This window comes from Bombina bombina, chromosome 3 (genome assembly GCF_027579735.1).
Source record: "Bombina bombina isolate aBomBom1 chromosome 3, aBomBom1.pri, whole genome shotgun sequence".
Lineage (NCBI taxonomy): Eukaryota > Metazoa > Chordata > Amphibia > Anura > Bombinatoridae > Bombina > Bombina bombina.
In genome coordinates, this window is record NC_069501.1 from 595,816,681 (window position 1) to 595,833,960 (window position 17,280).

Consider the following 17,280-nt stretch of genomic DNA (forward strand, 5'->3'; position numbering starts at 1 on the left):
TCTTAATTCCCAGGACATGCACTAACTTTAGCCGGTGTTCTGGCAAGAAGAGGATCAAGTAATTACGCTCTCCAGAATGCATTAAGCTAAGCATTAACCCCCCTTTTTTTATTAAAGGAAACAAAAAAAACTGACGATTTTCATCAGTATTTTTTTGTTTTCTTTCATTTTCTTTGTGCATTCATTCGGATTTTCGTTTTGTTTAAACGAAAATCCGATTTTCGTAAGAAATGCATATTGGTGATGAAATTCTCAGAGCTATTAATGTGTGCCAACATGATAAAATTATGTAAAGATATTATATATATTTTCACTAGTCACAGACTAGTAAGAACCCTTTAAATAAAATCATTACAAAATATAAAGGCTCATTTTTATTTAAGTTCAACAAGAGTTTCTCATTTCTAAATGTGTCTGACTGAACTGCAATGAAACAAATTACCTGAAATCTGGTATTACAGTATATAGGGTCTGGTTGGTATACTAAGAAATTAAATTTGAGTAAATTAAATGTGCTTTTAAAACATTTAGGGCTAGATTGCGAGTGGCGTGCTAACTGTAGCACAGCTTTTTGGGTGCAACGGAAATAGCACACGTATTACCAATTGAAAGTAAACGCATTTACTGCAATCCAATTTAACCTGCTTCAGGTTACTACGACTTCAGAGCTCGTGTAAAGGGTAGTGTGTTAAATGCATAAAACACAACATAAATACATGTAAAAGTTCAGTTACACTGATATAAACACTCTCTGATAAAAAAAAAGAAAAAAAAAAGTTATAAGGCCTCAAAGATAGATGGTATAAGGTGTTTTTTGAAAAAAGGCGCTGCAAACGGCTTTAACATATATATGCATACATACGTGTCTAAATATGTGTATGTATGTATGTATGGGTGGTTTTTTTATGCAGTTTTCACACTCCTTAAAGGGACAGTCAACACCAGAATTTTTTTTTAAAAGATAGATAATCCCTTTATTACCCATTCCTCAGTTTTGCATAACCAACACAGTTATAATAATACACGTTTTATCTCTGTAATTACTTTCTATCTAAGCCTCTGCAGACTGCCCCTTATTTCAGTTCTTTTGACAGACTTTAGCCAATCCGTGCTAACTCCTCTGTAAATTCACCTGCGTGAGATCAATGTTATCTATATGAAACACATGAACTAACGCCCTCTAGTGGTGAAACACTGTCAAAATGCATTTAGATTAGAGACGGCCTTCAGGGTCTAAGAAATTAGCATATGAACCTCCTAGGTTTAGCTTTCAACTAAGAATACCAAGAGAACAAAGCAAAATTGGTTATAAAAGTAAATTGGAAAGTTGTTTACAATTACATGCCCTATTTGAATCATGAACGTTTTTTTTTTTTTTTATTTGACTGTCCCTTTAAGTCTATGGGAGAATAGTTTAACAGGGTCGCAATGGAGTTTCATTTTTCCGCTTCGGGTATTTACTTTCAATTTATAATACAGGTATACCCCGCTCATACAGCGGGTTAGGGACCGGAGCCCCGCTGTAAAGTGAAAACCGCCTTAAAGTGAAACAACACAGTTTTAGCTTTCTTTTCACTTGCCAGTGTGTTTAAAAACTTGAAAACATGTTTGAACTAACATATATTAGGGGTGCAATAGTGCTAGGTTTAGTTTAACACTAGCACAGCACAGTATTCAATAAATACTGTACTTGTAAAATAGTGACAATTACTGTAGTAAAATTTGCCAGACTATAGCACTGAGACACAGATTGCACTGTAATGCTGTAAACAGAGTGAACTATTCATAACAAAATGGTGCCAGTCACTTTTCTCGCAATCTCACGATGATTACAGCACTGTTTCAAAATCACTGGAGGATGAACTTCAGCTCCACAAAGCGCTGTATTAGTGAAACGCTGTAAAGTGAAGCGCTGTAAAGTGAGGTATACCTGTATGAGTGCATCCTGACACGCAAAAAGCCTCCATCTAGGAACGTGTGAGTGGGAGTGCAAAATAGCGCTTCACTAGTAATCTAGCCCTTATTTTGCAAGCAGATATTTTCTAATGATTAATTTATGATGTACATATAAACATGACTTTGATGTAGTTTTAATGTATTTTTAGTAATGTCCCGACTTTAAATAGTTCAACAGTGGAAATCTTTCTTTTGAAAGAAATGTAAAAGCGATTAATAATCGGCACATTTTCCTCTCACTCACATGCTGAAGGATAAGAATATAGCTAGCTTGTTTGCATGCTCTGCATTTAAAGGGACATTCCAGCCAAAATTAAAATAAACATCAATGTATTTCACCTTTAAACAGAAACATTTTTGCAATATACATGCGTTAGCAAAAAAACGTCTAGCAAAAGGTAACACTCTGTTTTTAGTGTGAGCTTTTACTGTACATGTGAATCATATCATATCTAAATATGCTTCATGCACCAGCATTTTAAACAGTGCATCTACTCAGAGAGCTGGCTTGTATCATGTAAAATGAATCATTTCAACCATAATACAAGGCACTGTTTCAGTTTTGGCTGGAATATTCTTTAACATGCAAAGCAGAGTGCTTCCAAACCAATCAGCAGCTAGCTGCTGCATTCAAAGCTTCTGATTTGTTCATGCAACCATACAGCAAGTGCCTTTCAAATTTGTTTAGTAAACTACTCTGGCTATATATATCCTCACATTAATTTGAGCTGGAATTTTCACTGTCACTATCTTCCAGGTGTTCATTTGTTTAATGGGTGTGACAAGCACTGTAGCACACATAGCTTTCTCAAGGTCCCAGAGCTCACAACCATTTCATGTTTGTTTCTCTTACCTGTCTATATATAAGCCCCCTGGTTCTGTAAAAGAAACCTCAAACCCATTAATACCCAAGCTCAGCCCATTAAGGCCCACACACCACTCAAGGAATGTGACAATTCACCCCAGTCTGACCAAACATCATTCCTTAGTTTCTTGATCACAAAATCAAAAGTTGAAATATTAGGAGGTATTTGGTCCTGCTTATAAGTAAATAATAATTGTTTAATTTATGCTTCAATAAAGCAGATTTAAAAATAAAACAAAAAAACAAACAAACACCTTTTAGTGCATAAATGTGTTAGGGCTAGATTACAAATTATGTTGTATATTGCGTTTTCACAATAGCGAAAACTCCGCTAAAGTAAAGCATTTGGCGCTAGTCGGTTTACGATATTATTACAAGTTAAAAAAAAACACCCAACTATAGTGCAAACATCATCCCATTTTCACAATTGCGCTAACCCAACATGAAAATATGTTTGTAACATAAAGGAATTTGTTCTATTTATTCATTATTAAATATTTCTACATATACCTGATGGTTTTTAAACAAATATATATATACAGGTAGCCCTCAGTTTACGCCGGGGTTAGGTTCCAGAAGGAATGGTTGTAAATCAAAACCGTTGTAAATTGAAACCCAGTTTATAATGTAAGTCAATGGGAAGTGAGGGAGATAGGTTCCAGGCCCCTCTCAAAATTGTCATAAGTAACACCTAATACATTATTTTTAAAGCTTTGAAATGAAGACTTTAAATGCTAAACAGCATTATAAACCTAATAAAATAAACACACAACACAGAATATATAATTAAACTAAGTTAAATGAACAAAATCATTTGCTAAACGGCATTATAAACCTAATAAAATAATCACACAACACAGACTTCACTTGCATTTTTCTGCAAACAGTTCTTTCTATGCATTCCAATCTGGACTGATTTATAGACAGGAAGATCTTGTTCCTTTGAAATCTGCTCTATAGCTCAGGTCTGGTTAAACTGATTAATTTTAGCTTGCTTGGCTTTGCTGCAACACAAGCGGATAGCCTACTGGCTATTTTTATAAATGCACTGCTTCTCAATGCTTTTCAATAGCAGTCAGATGACTGGAAAAAAAGGTTGTTATTCTGAAACGGTGTAAATTGAACTGTTGTAAAACAAGGGCCACCTGTATATATATATATATATATATATATATATATATATATATATATATATATATATATATATATATTATATATAGGTATAGATATATATGTGAAATATTTACAGTTAATACATAGTTAAACATATATACATACAAATACATCTTTAGCCCTTATAACTTTTGTGTGCAGTATTTGTTTTTGAATAATTTTTATTAGAAAGTGTTACTGTACTTTGTAATGTATTTTTGAAGTGTTTTGTGCAACTTTTTAGTTTTGCAAAACAGTTAACCACAGCTCAGAGATCTTGATAAGAATTGTAGCGTAAATTAAACCGGATCGTGAAAACATGATATCGCTTGCACAAAAAATGTCTGTGCCTCACTTGTAATCTAGCCCTTAAAGGGACAGTCAAGTCCAAAAAAAACTTTCATGATTCAAATAGGGCATGTATTTTTAAACAACTTTCCAATTTACTTTTATCACCAATTTTGCTTTGTTCTCTTGGTATTCTTAGTTGAAAGCTAAACCTATGAGGTTCATATGATAATTTCTTAGACCTTGAAGGCCACCTCTAATCGGAATGGTTTTTCGCCACTAGAGGGCGTTAGTTCATGTGTTTCATATAGATAACATTGAGCTCACGCACGTGAATTTACCGAGGAGGGAGCACTGATTGGCTAAAATGCAAGTCTGTCAAAAGAACTGAAATATGGGGGCAGTCTGCAGAGGCTTAGATACAAGGTAAATACAGATGTAAAACATGTATTATTATAACTATGTTGGTTATGCAAAACTGGGGAATGGGTAATAAAGGGATTATCTATGTTTTTAAACAACACAAGTTCTGGTGTTGATTGTCCCTTTAATGTCTTTAACAGTACAAATAGCACACTCTGCTTACACAAAAGGTTAGCAGATATGATTGAATGATTTCTTTATGGAAAATTATTTAAATATAACTTCAAAGAAAGAGTTTTAGCACTTTGTGAATATTTGATATTTGTTTATTTTCTGAAAAATTAATTCAATTAAAACTACAAATGGAACACAAAATTTTAAATACAAGGAGTCTAATGTAGCTGAATATTCCTTGAAACCATAATATAGAGTCCTATTTTATAGTTTTCTAACGGATGGTGGTTTTTTTTATTTTTTTAGTGGTCATTTCTTATTAGAGATTAATATATAAAAACAAATAATCATTATTTTGGTGACATTTATGTTGTAATTAAGCTTGCCATCTTTACGCCACAAATATACTGCACAAACAACTGACCAAACAAATGTATTAGTTGGAATAATGTATTAGTGCCTCCTCAAAGTCTACATTAGGGTTCGGGTACAAATGATCAAGCTAGCAGGCAGACAAATTCTCAAGTAGAGAACCGGTTCACCTGCATTCACTACTTGCAAAAGGGCTCTTTTTTTCAATGCTACCCGTGATCTCAAGCAACTAATTGTGTGAGAGCAGGGAATATTAATCTCCCCAAATAAGAGAGTATCTTGGCACTTCTGAGGTGGTGGAGAGGCAAAATAAGCACTTTCTGTTTCTTAAATTTGTGGTTGCAAAACTTGCAAATACAATTATTTTATCAGATAGTGTTTATATAAATGCTACTTTGTAAGTAGCAAAGTTTGCACATTGTATTTGCAGAAAGTACATTCCTATTGCAGCACTGACAAACACACAATTTGGGCAATGTGCTAAAACTATTATCTAAAGGGATATTATATAGCCATGAAAATGCAAGACACGGAAGGAGACAGCACTCTCAAACCGGACTGGGTACACATTCCATGACCCTGCAACATGCTCAGCTTTTGGTGTTATAGCATTCTCAGGAAGCTGTGCTATTTCTAGAGTCACAGGCAGTTAACCCCAGACAAGCCTGGGTGCAAGGTCCATAGAGAAAAATACAAAACAAACAATACAACATAGAGAGAAAGTCCAGCACTCGCTTATAAGCTGTCAGCTAAGATTAAAAGCAAAACTGGAAGAGTTAGTCACTGCATTTCACCAAATGGGACAAGTCCAGGTACCACGTCAAGGTCGCTTCCAAAACTTGGGTCCCTAATACAGCCACACATGTAAATGCAAGGATATGTTATTACTATAGGGGCTGTAGGGACCTCATTAGTGTTTAAACTTACTTCTGAGAGGGTAAACAGGACAGAGACAAATTGCACAGGAAAAGTGAAAATGGAGAAGAAGGTAGAGTATAGATAGAATGGAGAGGAAAAAAAAGAGTGAAGAGATACAGCCACACAAATGCAAGCTCTTAATAAAACAAACTGGGAACAAGTCAGGGTTCACAGACTTATGTAATCACCCTAGACATATACAAAACACGGAAGGGGACAGCACTCTCAGACCGGATTGGGTACACATCCCATGACCCTGCAACATGCTCAGCTTTTGGTGCTATAGCACTCTCAGGAAGCTGTGCTATTTCTAGAGTCACAGGCAGTTAACCTCAGACAATCCTGGGTGCACGGTCCATAGGGAAAATTACAAAGCAAACAATACAACACCGAGAAAAAGTCCAGCACTCACTTATAAGCTCTCAGCTAAGATTTAAAGCAAAACTGGAAGAGTTAGTCACTGCATTTGGCCAAATGGGACAAGCCCAGGTACCACGTCAAGGTCGCTTCCAAAACTTGGGTCCCTAATACAGCCACACATGAAAATGCAAGGATATGTTATTACTCTAGCGGCTGTAGGGACCCCATTAGCGTTTAAACTTACTTCTGAGAGGGTAAACAGGACAGAGACAGATTGCACAGGAAAAGTGAAAGTGGAGAAGAAGGTAGAGTATAGATAGAATGGAGAGAAAAAAAAGAGTGAAGAGATATGAGAGAGAGGAAAGAAAGTCTAAAAAGAAGATTTGGCCTGAGAGAGAAGGGAGAGGGTAAAAAGAGAGTTTGAGGAGAGAAGGGAGTTGAGAAAGACAGTTAAGAGCGAGAAGGGAAAGATAATCATGACTGTCAGCACTCTCTCCACTCTCTATGTTCAACAATTTCCTTTTTCTATCCAGCTGTTGTCTTCCCCAGAACCACCAAGTTGATGCTGCTAACTGCTATGCACCTATTTTTGTTAATGTATTACTATATGTAGCATTATTTAATTTGTTATGGTATAAAATAAAACAATATTACAAAAAGTTTCACAATGGCTTAACATATGCAGAGGGGGCTAGTAACTTAGGACTTGAAATTTATATATATGTGTGTGTGTGTGTGTGTGTGTGTGTGTGTGTGTGTGTGTGTATTTAGAAAGTAGTTTACATTTCAATGATCTTAATAATCTTTTTATTTTTAAATATATATATATTTTTGTAAAATATCTATCTATCCATATATATCTATATGAATATACAGGTATAGATATATACAGAGATATATATATATATATATATATATATATATATATATATATATATATATATATATATATATATATATTAAAAAGAACATTTTCTTCTAAGTGAACGAGACTGGAATGTAAAACATTTACAGTAAAAACACAGTTAAACACATTGTTAAACATTAAAATTAATAAAAAATGATTTTTCAACTTTTAAGGTATTTGAAGGGAAAAGGGCTCCAAAGTGTATATGTATATATACAACCCCAAATACCGAAAAAGTTGGGACAGTATGGAAAATGCAAAAAAAACAAAAAACTAATTTATTTGAAAATTTAATTCACCCAGTACTATATTGAACACACATTATTAACACATTATTGATGTTTTGCTTTGTAAATTTAATGTATTTTTGAAAATATACATTCATTTCAAATCTGATGACTGCAACACACTCCAAAAAAGGTGGAACAGTGGACTGTTTACCACTGTGTAACATCACCTTTTCTTTTAATAACACTTAATAAGCATTTGGGCACTGAAGACACCAGTTCGTTAAGTTTAGCAAGCGGAATTTTCATCCATTATGTGTGTCTTCAGCTGCGCAACTGTACAGGGTCTTTGTTACTTTATTTTGCACTTCATAATGCGCCAAACATTCTCAATCAGACACAGGTCAGGACTGAAGGCAGGCCATGCTAGCACACGCACTCTCTGCTTACGCAATCATGTGTTTGTAATCTGGGCAGAATGTTGTTTGGCGTTGTCCTGCCGGATGACGTCTGGATGGCAGCATATGTTGCTCCAAAATGTATACATATCTTTCTGCATTAATGGTGCCCTCACAGATGTGCAAGTTTCCCCTGCCATGTGCCCTGACACACCCCCATACCATGACAGACGGTGGCTTTTGAGCCTGACGCTGGTAACAACTTGGATGGTCCTTTTCCTCTTTGGCCCAGAGAACATGACTGCTGTTTTTTCCATAAACTATTTGAAATATTGACTTTTTTAGGATAAAAAACACTACCCCACTGTGCTACTGTCCATCTCAGATGAGACCCAGCCCAGAGAAGTCGGCAGCATATGTGGACAGTGTTGATGTATTGCTTCTGCTTTGTATAGTAAAACCTTAACTTGCATCTGTGGATGCAGTGGTGAATGGTCTTAAAGGGACAGTATACTGTAAAATAGTTTTTATATTAATGAATTTTCAATAACTTGTTATACCGGCTGCAGAGTATAATATGTATGAGAAATTGCATTTTCATGTTTATTTGTGTCTATGAATTAGCTGGTTTTGTGCTTTTAAACCACAGCCTATAACAATTTGTTGAACTTCAGGAAATATCATATCTCATTATGTTATCACTTTATGTACACACACTTGCTACCTTATCTTAATTTCTTCTTCTGGCTGTGTTTACGGCTATTCAATAGTTGAGACTCCAGTATCAAAACTTTCAGTATAGGTTGGGAAACCACAGGCTAAATCAGCTATTTCAAATGCCGAAATAAGGGTAAAGGAGCTACTTGTAAACAATTTTATACACTCCACCAGGTAAAATGGATCATTGGAACAATTTAAATGGGAGAAATTGTTTAGGTAGACTGTTCCTTAAACTGACAAAGGTTTACTAAAGTATTCCCAAGCCCATGTCAGAATATCCATTACAGACTCATGAAGGTTTCTGAGACAATGACATCTGAGGGATCGGAGATCACGCGCATTCAGAAGTGGTTTTCAGCCTTGCTATTTACGCACTGAGATTTGACTGGATTCCTTGAATCTTTTAATAATATTGTGCACTGTAGTTGAAATGCCCAAAATCCTATCGATTTGTCTTTGGGGAATGTTGTTCTGAAAGTGTTGGATTATTCGCTGGCGCATCTGCTGGCAGATTGTTGAGCCTCGACCCCTCCTTGCTCTTGAAGGACTAGGCCTTTTTTTGGCGGCTCCTTATATACTATGATTACTCAATTACCTCACCTGTTTCACATCACCTTCTAATTTCAACTTGTCACATCACTATTAGTCCTAAATTGCCCCTGTCCCAACTTTTTTTGGAATGAGTTGCAGTCAAAAGATTTGAAATGAGTGTATATTTTTAAAAATACATTAAATTCACAAAGTGAAACATCAAATAATGTGTTAATAATGTGTTTTCAATATAGTACAGGGTGAATTGAGTTTTCAAATGACTCTTTTTTTGCATTTTCCATACTGTCCCAACTTTTTTGGAATTGGGGTTGTTTATATATGTGTGTGTGTGTGTGTGTGTGTGTGTGTATAAATGTGTATATATGTATGTTTATACATAAATATAAACACAGAAATACACATATATATATATATATATATATATATATATATATATATATATATACACAATATAGCCCTTTCAATTCAAACACCTTGACATATACCACATACATTTTAACCTATATAAAAAAATATTTATATGAACAATTTTTATCAGATAATGTATATTTGTGTATTTTAATGTATTTATGTTTTGTTTGGTGCACCTTTTTTTAACCCTTACACTTTGCTCTAGGTCTTTACTTACGCTTACCTAATGCACGCAAGTTAGTTTTGCGCTCAACTAAATGCGTTTTAACTTGTAATATGTGCACAAGTAAGCATAGCTGTGATATTGGTTATCATGACATGATTATATATATAGGTATAGATATATACAGATCTATCTAGGAATATTGATTTATAAATACATAGAACAAATTCTGCAATGTGCAGAACATTGGAATGTCAAATATTTACAGTAAATACATAGTTAAAAACGTTATTAAAAAATGAATGTTGCATAAATATGCTTTTACATGGTTTTCATAATTGCAAAGGGCTCCAATGCACTTATATATGTCTATATGTGCGTACATATGTATATGTATGTCTGTAAATACATATATACATATATAAATATATATTGTTCCAAAATACCATCAGATATATATATAGGAATATGTATTTATGAATATATACAAAATATCCTTCTACTGTATGTGAAGAACATTGGAATGTGAAATATTCATATTTTCATGCTGGGTTAGCACACCTGAGAATATGTGATCGGGTTTGCGTGCGAGTTGGGTGTTTTTTCCACTTTTTTTGCTCCATTGATTTCTATGGGGGAATACGTGAACACGCATGCGATATTCTACGTTCTAAGCTTTATGCACATCTCAGGTTAGCGCACGAGCGAAAACAATTTACTTTCAACTCAAAATAAAAGCGCAACTCGACGCATACAAAAAGCTTACTTCTAGCACAGTTAACGTTTGAGCGGGAGCGTTTATTAGTGCCCCACTTTTAATCTGTCTCTGTGTACTAAAAATAATTTAAAAAAAATCTTTCACCAAATAAAGTCTTTGATGTGGGAAATGTAGTCTTCTTTATTATTCAAACAACAACAAAGTTTCCTTAAAAGGAAATAGAGCAGAAATACACTTTCATAGTGTAACACTGTATCCAAACTAAATCTTAATGCCAATAGAATGGCAATACTCACATTCGTCTGAGCTACAATAGCTCTAAGGAGATATTGACTCTCCTAGTAGAGTCACTCTCCTCTAAATGATCAGACAGATGTTTTCTGCTCCCCAGGGGCTTTTTCTTAAAAAATAACTAAAAATTAAAAGCATTGAATATCTATCACATAATCCTGATGTGTAAATTATTACTATAATAAATGATATACTATAATAAATATATATATATATATATATATATATATATATATATAAATAAATGTCCTATATACTTCTTCTACTGTGTGGTCAACCCCTTTGCAGCAGTTACACACACAGTAGTGTAACAAATTAGAGCATTACCTATTATGGCCTTTTAAAGGGACGTGAAACCCACATTTTCTCTTCCATGATTCAGAGCATAACATTTTAAACAAAATTTCCAGTTTACTTCTATTATCAAATTTGCTTAATTGGTATTCTTTGTTGAAGGGGCAGCAATGCACTAATGGGAGCTAACTGAATATATCTAGTGAGCCAATGATAACACAGGCTTATATGTGGAGCCACCAATCAGCAGCTAGATCCCACTAGTGCATTGCTGATTCTAAACCTACCTAGTTATGCTTTTAAACAAAGAATACCAAGCGAACAAAGCAAATTAGATAATAAACTATCTGAATAATAAAAGTTTAATTTTTGACTTTACTGTCCCTTTAACTAAAGAAAATAAAAGAAATAAAAGCAAAGGTTGTTCTAACTATATTCTGTAGTACATGGGACTTACATGGAAACATAAAACTGTATCATTTCATTGAACAACTTCATATTTTCATAATAATAATATTGTAACCCCTACTAAAGAGAGAGATGCAGAACACTGTCTAGTATGCAGTTTATCAGGAAACTGTTGTTCTTCTATACAGTGCTGCACTTCATTTTAGAATTGGTGGCTCATTGGTATAAAATGGTAAATCAATAGGGTGCTTAAAGGGTCACTAAACCCAAAATCTTTCTTTCATGATTTAGATAGAACATACAAATTTAAACAACATTACAATTTACTTCTATTATTTATTTTGCTTCATTTTTGAGATATCCTTATTTGAGGAAAAAGCAATGCACATGGGTGAGCCAATCACATGAGGCTTCTATGTGCAGCAACCAATCCGCAGCTACTGAGCATATCTAGATATGCTTTTCAGCAAAGAATATCAAGAGAATAAAACAAATTAGATAATAGAAGTAAATTAGAAAGATGTTTAAAAATGCATTCTCTTTCTACATCATCAAAGAAAAAATGTGGGTTTCATGTCCCTTTAACAGATATATGGCACAAAATTACCAATTATTCAATCATAAAAAAAGGTCGGATAGCTATGCCTTATAATCTAAATGCTCCACTTACAGTGCTCAAATAATATTCCACGCACATTTTCAATTCATTTTAAAATACATTTCAACAGATTTTATTAAAATAAAAAACTTCCCTTTTTTTACGCTTGCTATATACAGATCACAAGTGAAACTATTTCTACAAACCACAACAAAAGGAAAAACAGCATACAAGCATAAACTTATGTCACCAAATAGTAAAATTCACCTGCCAATTTGTATACATCCTTTAACCCTTTCCGGTCCATTAAATGTTTCATTTGTGCGGCCGGCGCGTCTGATTTAATTTTTGCGGCAATTTTTTTTAATTACACAGCTAAATAGCAAGTCACTGCGGAATGTTACTATGTAGCTGTGAAATTAAAGTAGCAAAGTCGGAATATATCCAACATTTGAGCCCATGCTCTAAAACCCATTGTCGGATATATTCCGACAAAGGACCGCAAAGAATTGATAAGGAAAAAATCTACTACTTTACCATCTTCCCATCCCAAGCTATAAACACAACCTACTACTTTGTTCTCATTTTTTTACCCGCATTGAGCTAGATTACAAAAGTGGACGCTAACTGTTTTGCTTGAGCGAGATTGGGTTTATTGAGGGTGTTTGCATGCATCGGAAGTAGCACAAAACACATATAAACATATATATATATATATATATATATATATATATATATATATATATATATATATATATATATATACATTGGAGCCTTTTGCAGTGAAGTAGCTGAAAACATGTAAAATCATATTTATGCAAAACTACTGTGTATTTACTGTAAATATTTCACATTCCAATGTTCTGCACATACACGTTCTAAGTATTTAGAAATAGATATTCTGATTATATAGATATACATGTCACAGATACAGACATACACAGTACACACACATATACATTACATACATACAGACACTATCTACTTCACCTTCATCTACTAGGGATCATCTTTGAGGGAAGAATCACAATCTCCAAACCCTGCACTATCATGTTCTCAACAAAATTATCCTTTGCGTTATTTCTGTATAAAGTTTAAAAAAAAAAATTGTATGATTAAAGGGACATTAAACACTAGATAAATGCTAGTTGTTTAAATAGTGACAAAAATAAGTGTAAAGTTTTAGCGTCTATAAAATTGTAACATTCTCTGCTGTGGCCAATTAGGGACAGTTATAAATAAGTCACTAGAGTGTGCAGCCAATGGCTGTGTGGAATATAACAGTGTTCTGCACTTGCATTTCTAACAGGAACTGAAATGCTCACAATTTCAAAATGGAATTACAGGAAAAGGGGGACGAAATAAATAATGAAAATATATTGTAAAGTTTTTAAAAAAAAAATATGATTTATCATTTTATATTAACATCTCAGAGTGTTTACTGTCCCTTTAAGCATTACTTACAGAAAGTAGATACGGAGATGATTTGCCTTAAAGGAAACTGCTCCTGATCCTGTTAGCCCAGGGGGATCCTCCTGCTCAAACCTGCACTGCTGCGATAGAGATCGCTATATTGTATCTAATCGATAACTATTTACTTTCAACTTGTAATACACGTGGTATCCAATGTGCACAAAAAGCAGAACTGGAGTGCAGTTAGCACGAGAGCAACAATTAGCGCTCCACTCATAATCTAGTCCTTCTCTTCTAAGTTTCGTCTTTCATTACACCACCCTCATGCTGTTTTCTCTGCCCTGTGATGTCAAAGGTTTCCTCTTATCCAGCAAAGCAAACAGCATTCCACGAGTCTGTAAGCTACTAATGCCATAACATACTACATAGATCATTTGCCCAAAAGAACAAAATAAAATAGAGAAACATGACCTTACCTGTGACATAGTATAGAACACACTGGCAGAGTAGAATAGTCCATGTAAACGAGAAAGACATAGCAGCAGAGAATACAGATTTGCTGTGTGGTTTTGAATCATTATATGCTGACTCTTCTGGGTAGGGACTTCCTGAGTCACACTGTATCCACAACACTGCACCTGAGCTCAGACATACCTCAATCCGCCCACATAGGGGAAGTCCCAAAGGAGTTTGTTTCCATGCCGACAAGTATGTTTTCCTTTTACTACTCACTTTCAGTGTAATACAGATACTAGCAGAGATAAATATAAAATCTTTCTAGTAATAACAACATTTAAAGGGACACTAAACCTAATATTCTTTTCTTCCATGATTTAGAAAGAGCGTGCAATTTTAAACAACTTTCCAAATTACTTCTATTATCTAATTTGCTTCTTTCTCTTGATATCCTTTGTTGAAAAGCATATCTAAATAGGCTCAATATCTGCTGATTGGTGACTGCACATAGATGCTTCATGTGATTGGCTTACCCATGTTGCATTGCTTTTCTTCAACAATGTATAAATAATAGAAGTAAGTGTTGTTTAAAATTGTATTCCCTATCTGAATCATGAAAGAAACATTTTGGGTTTCATGTTCCTTTAAACAATTTGAAATTAATCAAAACAAATGGACACAGGGGGCAAGATTACATATTCAGCTTCTCCTGCAAAAGCCGGCGACGCCGGTTTTTAGTCCGGTTTTGCTATCACATATACGGCGGCGCTTATAAATGCGGCGCGTATATTTCACCTGTCGCCCGCTAATTTTACTCCCATAAGCTAACATAGAACTGTGTCGCAAATTGGTATCACATATTCAGCGCAAGGACTTACGGGACGAAAATGGAGAAATTTTACTCCATTTTCACCTTGCCACACATAGGCCGGCACAGCAGTGTAACCCCTGAAAATAATAACTAACACCTAACACATGTGCAATATCTATCTACCTGTCAACTGCCAACCCCCACCGCAATAACAAATAAAACTATTAACCCCTAATCTTCCATTCACCCACATCGGAATCTACCTACTAAAACTATTAACCCCTAAACCGCCATTGACCCACAACGCCAACTACCTATCAACACTATTAACCCCTAAACCGCCAACCCCCCACAACGCAAATATACCTAATTAACCTATTAACCCCTTAACCGCCAACCCCCGTCAACACAAATAACTAATTAAATTACTCAGCCCCCTAACCTAACACCCCCTAAATTAACCCCAATTACCTAAAATTAAAAAATACTAAATTACAATTAAAATAAAAAACCTAACATTACTTTAAAAATAAAAAACTATATTTCAATTAATCTAACATTACAGAAAATAATAAACCAAATGATCAAAAAAAATAAAAATAAACGTAATCCCTATGGAAATAAAAAGCCCCCCCAAATAAAAACACCTCCTAATCTAAACTAAACTACCGATAGCACTTAAAAGGGCCTTTTATATGGCATTGCCCTAAGGTAAACAGCTCCTTTACCTCTAAAAAAAAGTCCCCGTCAACAATAAAACCCCCCGTTTACCAAACCCCCCAAAATAAAAAACCTAACACTAAAAAAAACTAAACTACCCATTGCCCCTAAATGGGCATTTGTATGGGCATTGCCCTTAAAAGGGCATTAAGCTCTTTTAATGCCCTTTAAATGGTATTCAGCTCTTTTACAAGTGCCCATTAAATCCCTAAGCTAAACCCCCCCCCCCCCCAAAAAAAAAAGCCTAAGGGCTCGATGATTGAAAGCTCTCTGGGCTGGTGAGATTATTAAAGAATGCTCACCAGTCCTTCTATTTCCCTGGTGGAATGATCTAAAGCCACTTTTTACCATGAAAACAGAGTCTCGCTATGGGGCGTATACTGCATTTTCATATGTATGTATGGTGTACTTGTAAAGCGCAGCTAATCACCTGTAAGGGTCTCAAGGTACTGCTCATTTTATCAACCTCAGAAGGATGAGTGGACCTCGCCAGGGATCAAACCTGCAACCCTTGCATTGCTACAGAGCTCAGCCACAGTGAATTAGCATGCTGAGCTATCTGTGTACAATAAAATTCAAATTTTAACCATCATACAAAACAAAAATTTGAACCATTCACACAAAAATAAGCAGAGAAAAATTGTATTGTTAAAGGGACACTGAACCCAAATTTTTTCTTTCAGATAGAGCATGCAATTTTAAGCAACTTTCTAATTTACTCCTATTATGAATTTTTCTTTGTTCTCTTTGCTATCTTTATTTGAAAAAGAAGGCATCTAAGCTTTTTTTGGTTCAGACTCTGGACAGCACTTTTTATTGAATTTATCCACCAATCAGCAAGGACAACCAAGGTTGTTCACCAAAAATGGGCCGGCATCTAAACTGACATTCTTGCATTTCAAATAAAGATACCAAGAGAATGAAGAAAAATTGATAATAGGAGTAAATTAGAAAGTTGCTTAAAATGTCATGCTCTATCTGAATCATGGAAGAAAAAAATTTGGGTTCAGTGTCCCTTTAAGGTGCATCAAAAATTGTAACAAAATTCTTCACCAAAAATCGTATGTTAACAAAAAAGTCAAATTTGTATGTAATTTACACAGGAATAAATCAAATTAAACATGCACAGCATAAATCGTAATTGTAGTACACTGGATGTGCAAAAATCACACAAAAACTTATAAATACAAAATGCAAAGCGTAATTGATGTTTTTTCGTAAAATGGGCTGAATATGGGCGTTCCATGGGCGGATATGAAATTGTCACAGATCTCACAGTTTTTTCTCGCCAACTAAAAGGTGGCAAGCTTTTCTCAATACAATATGAACACTTATAACCCCAAAAGAAAAACAATTGCATACTAAACTATAGAAAATGTAAGATGCTATACGCAGAAAGCAGCATAATGTGAGTTAAGTTGGCTGCAGGATTTTAATTTCAAAGTGCTCCCCCTGCTAACTTCTCACTAAGGAGCAAAGTTTCCCTAACCAGCGAGCTACTTTTTTTTTTATAAAATAATTTTTTATTGAAGTTGCAAGAAAATTGAACAAAACAAATTTGTCTATAAACACGATAACACAAAGCTAGGATGTACATTGTAGTCACATAAACAGTAGAACATAGATAATGGTTTACTATCTTAAACATCAATACTGTGCTCTCGTATGACAAGACATGTACATGTAATTGATAAAGGAGCCATATCTCCAATATATAAAGCTATTTCTAACATTTAGGCCTCTAT

The 17,280-nt window shown here is 34.5% G+C and overlaps 1 protein-coding gene across 1 annotated transcript in view; it reads right to left on the reverse strand.

Annotated features, from left to right (window-relative positions):
* The window catches only part of IFNLR1 (interferon lambda receptor 1), a 62,747-nt gene extending 48,616 nt beyond the window's left edge, over window positions 1-14,131 (reverse strand). Inside the window, exon 1 of the mRNA XM_053704799.1 lies at window positions 14,025-14,131. Coding sequence (XP_053560774.1) covers window positions 14,025-14,085 — 61 coding nt within the window. The 5' untranslated portion in view covers window positions 14,086-14,131. The remainder of the gene's footprint in view (window positions 1-14,024) is intronic.
* Window positions 14,132-17,280: the final 3,149 nt, after the last annotated feature.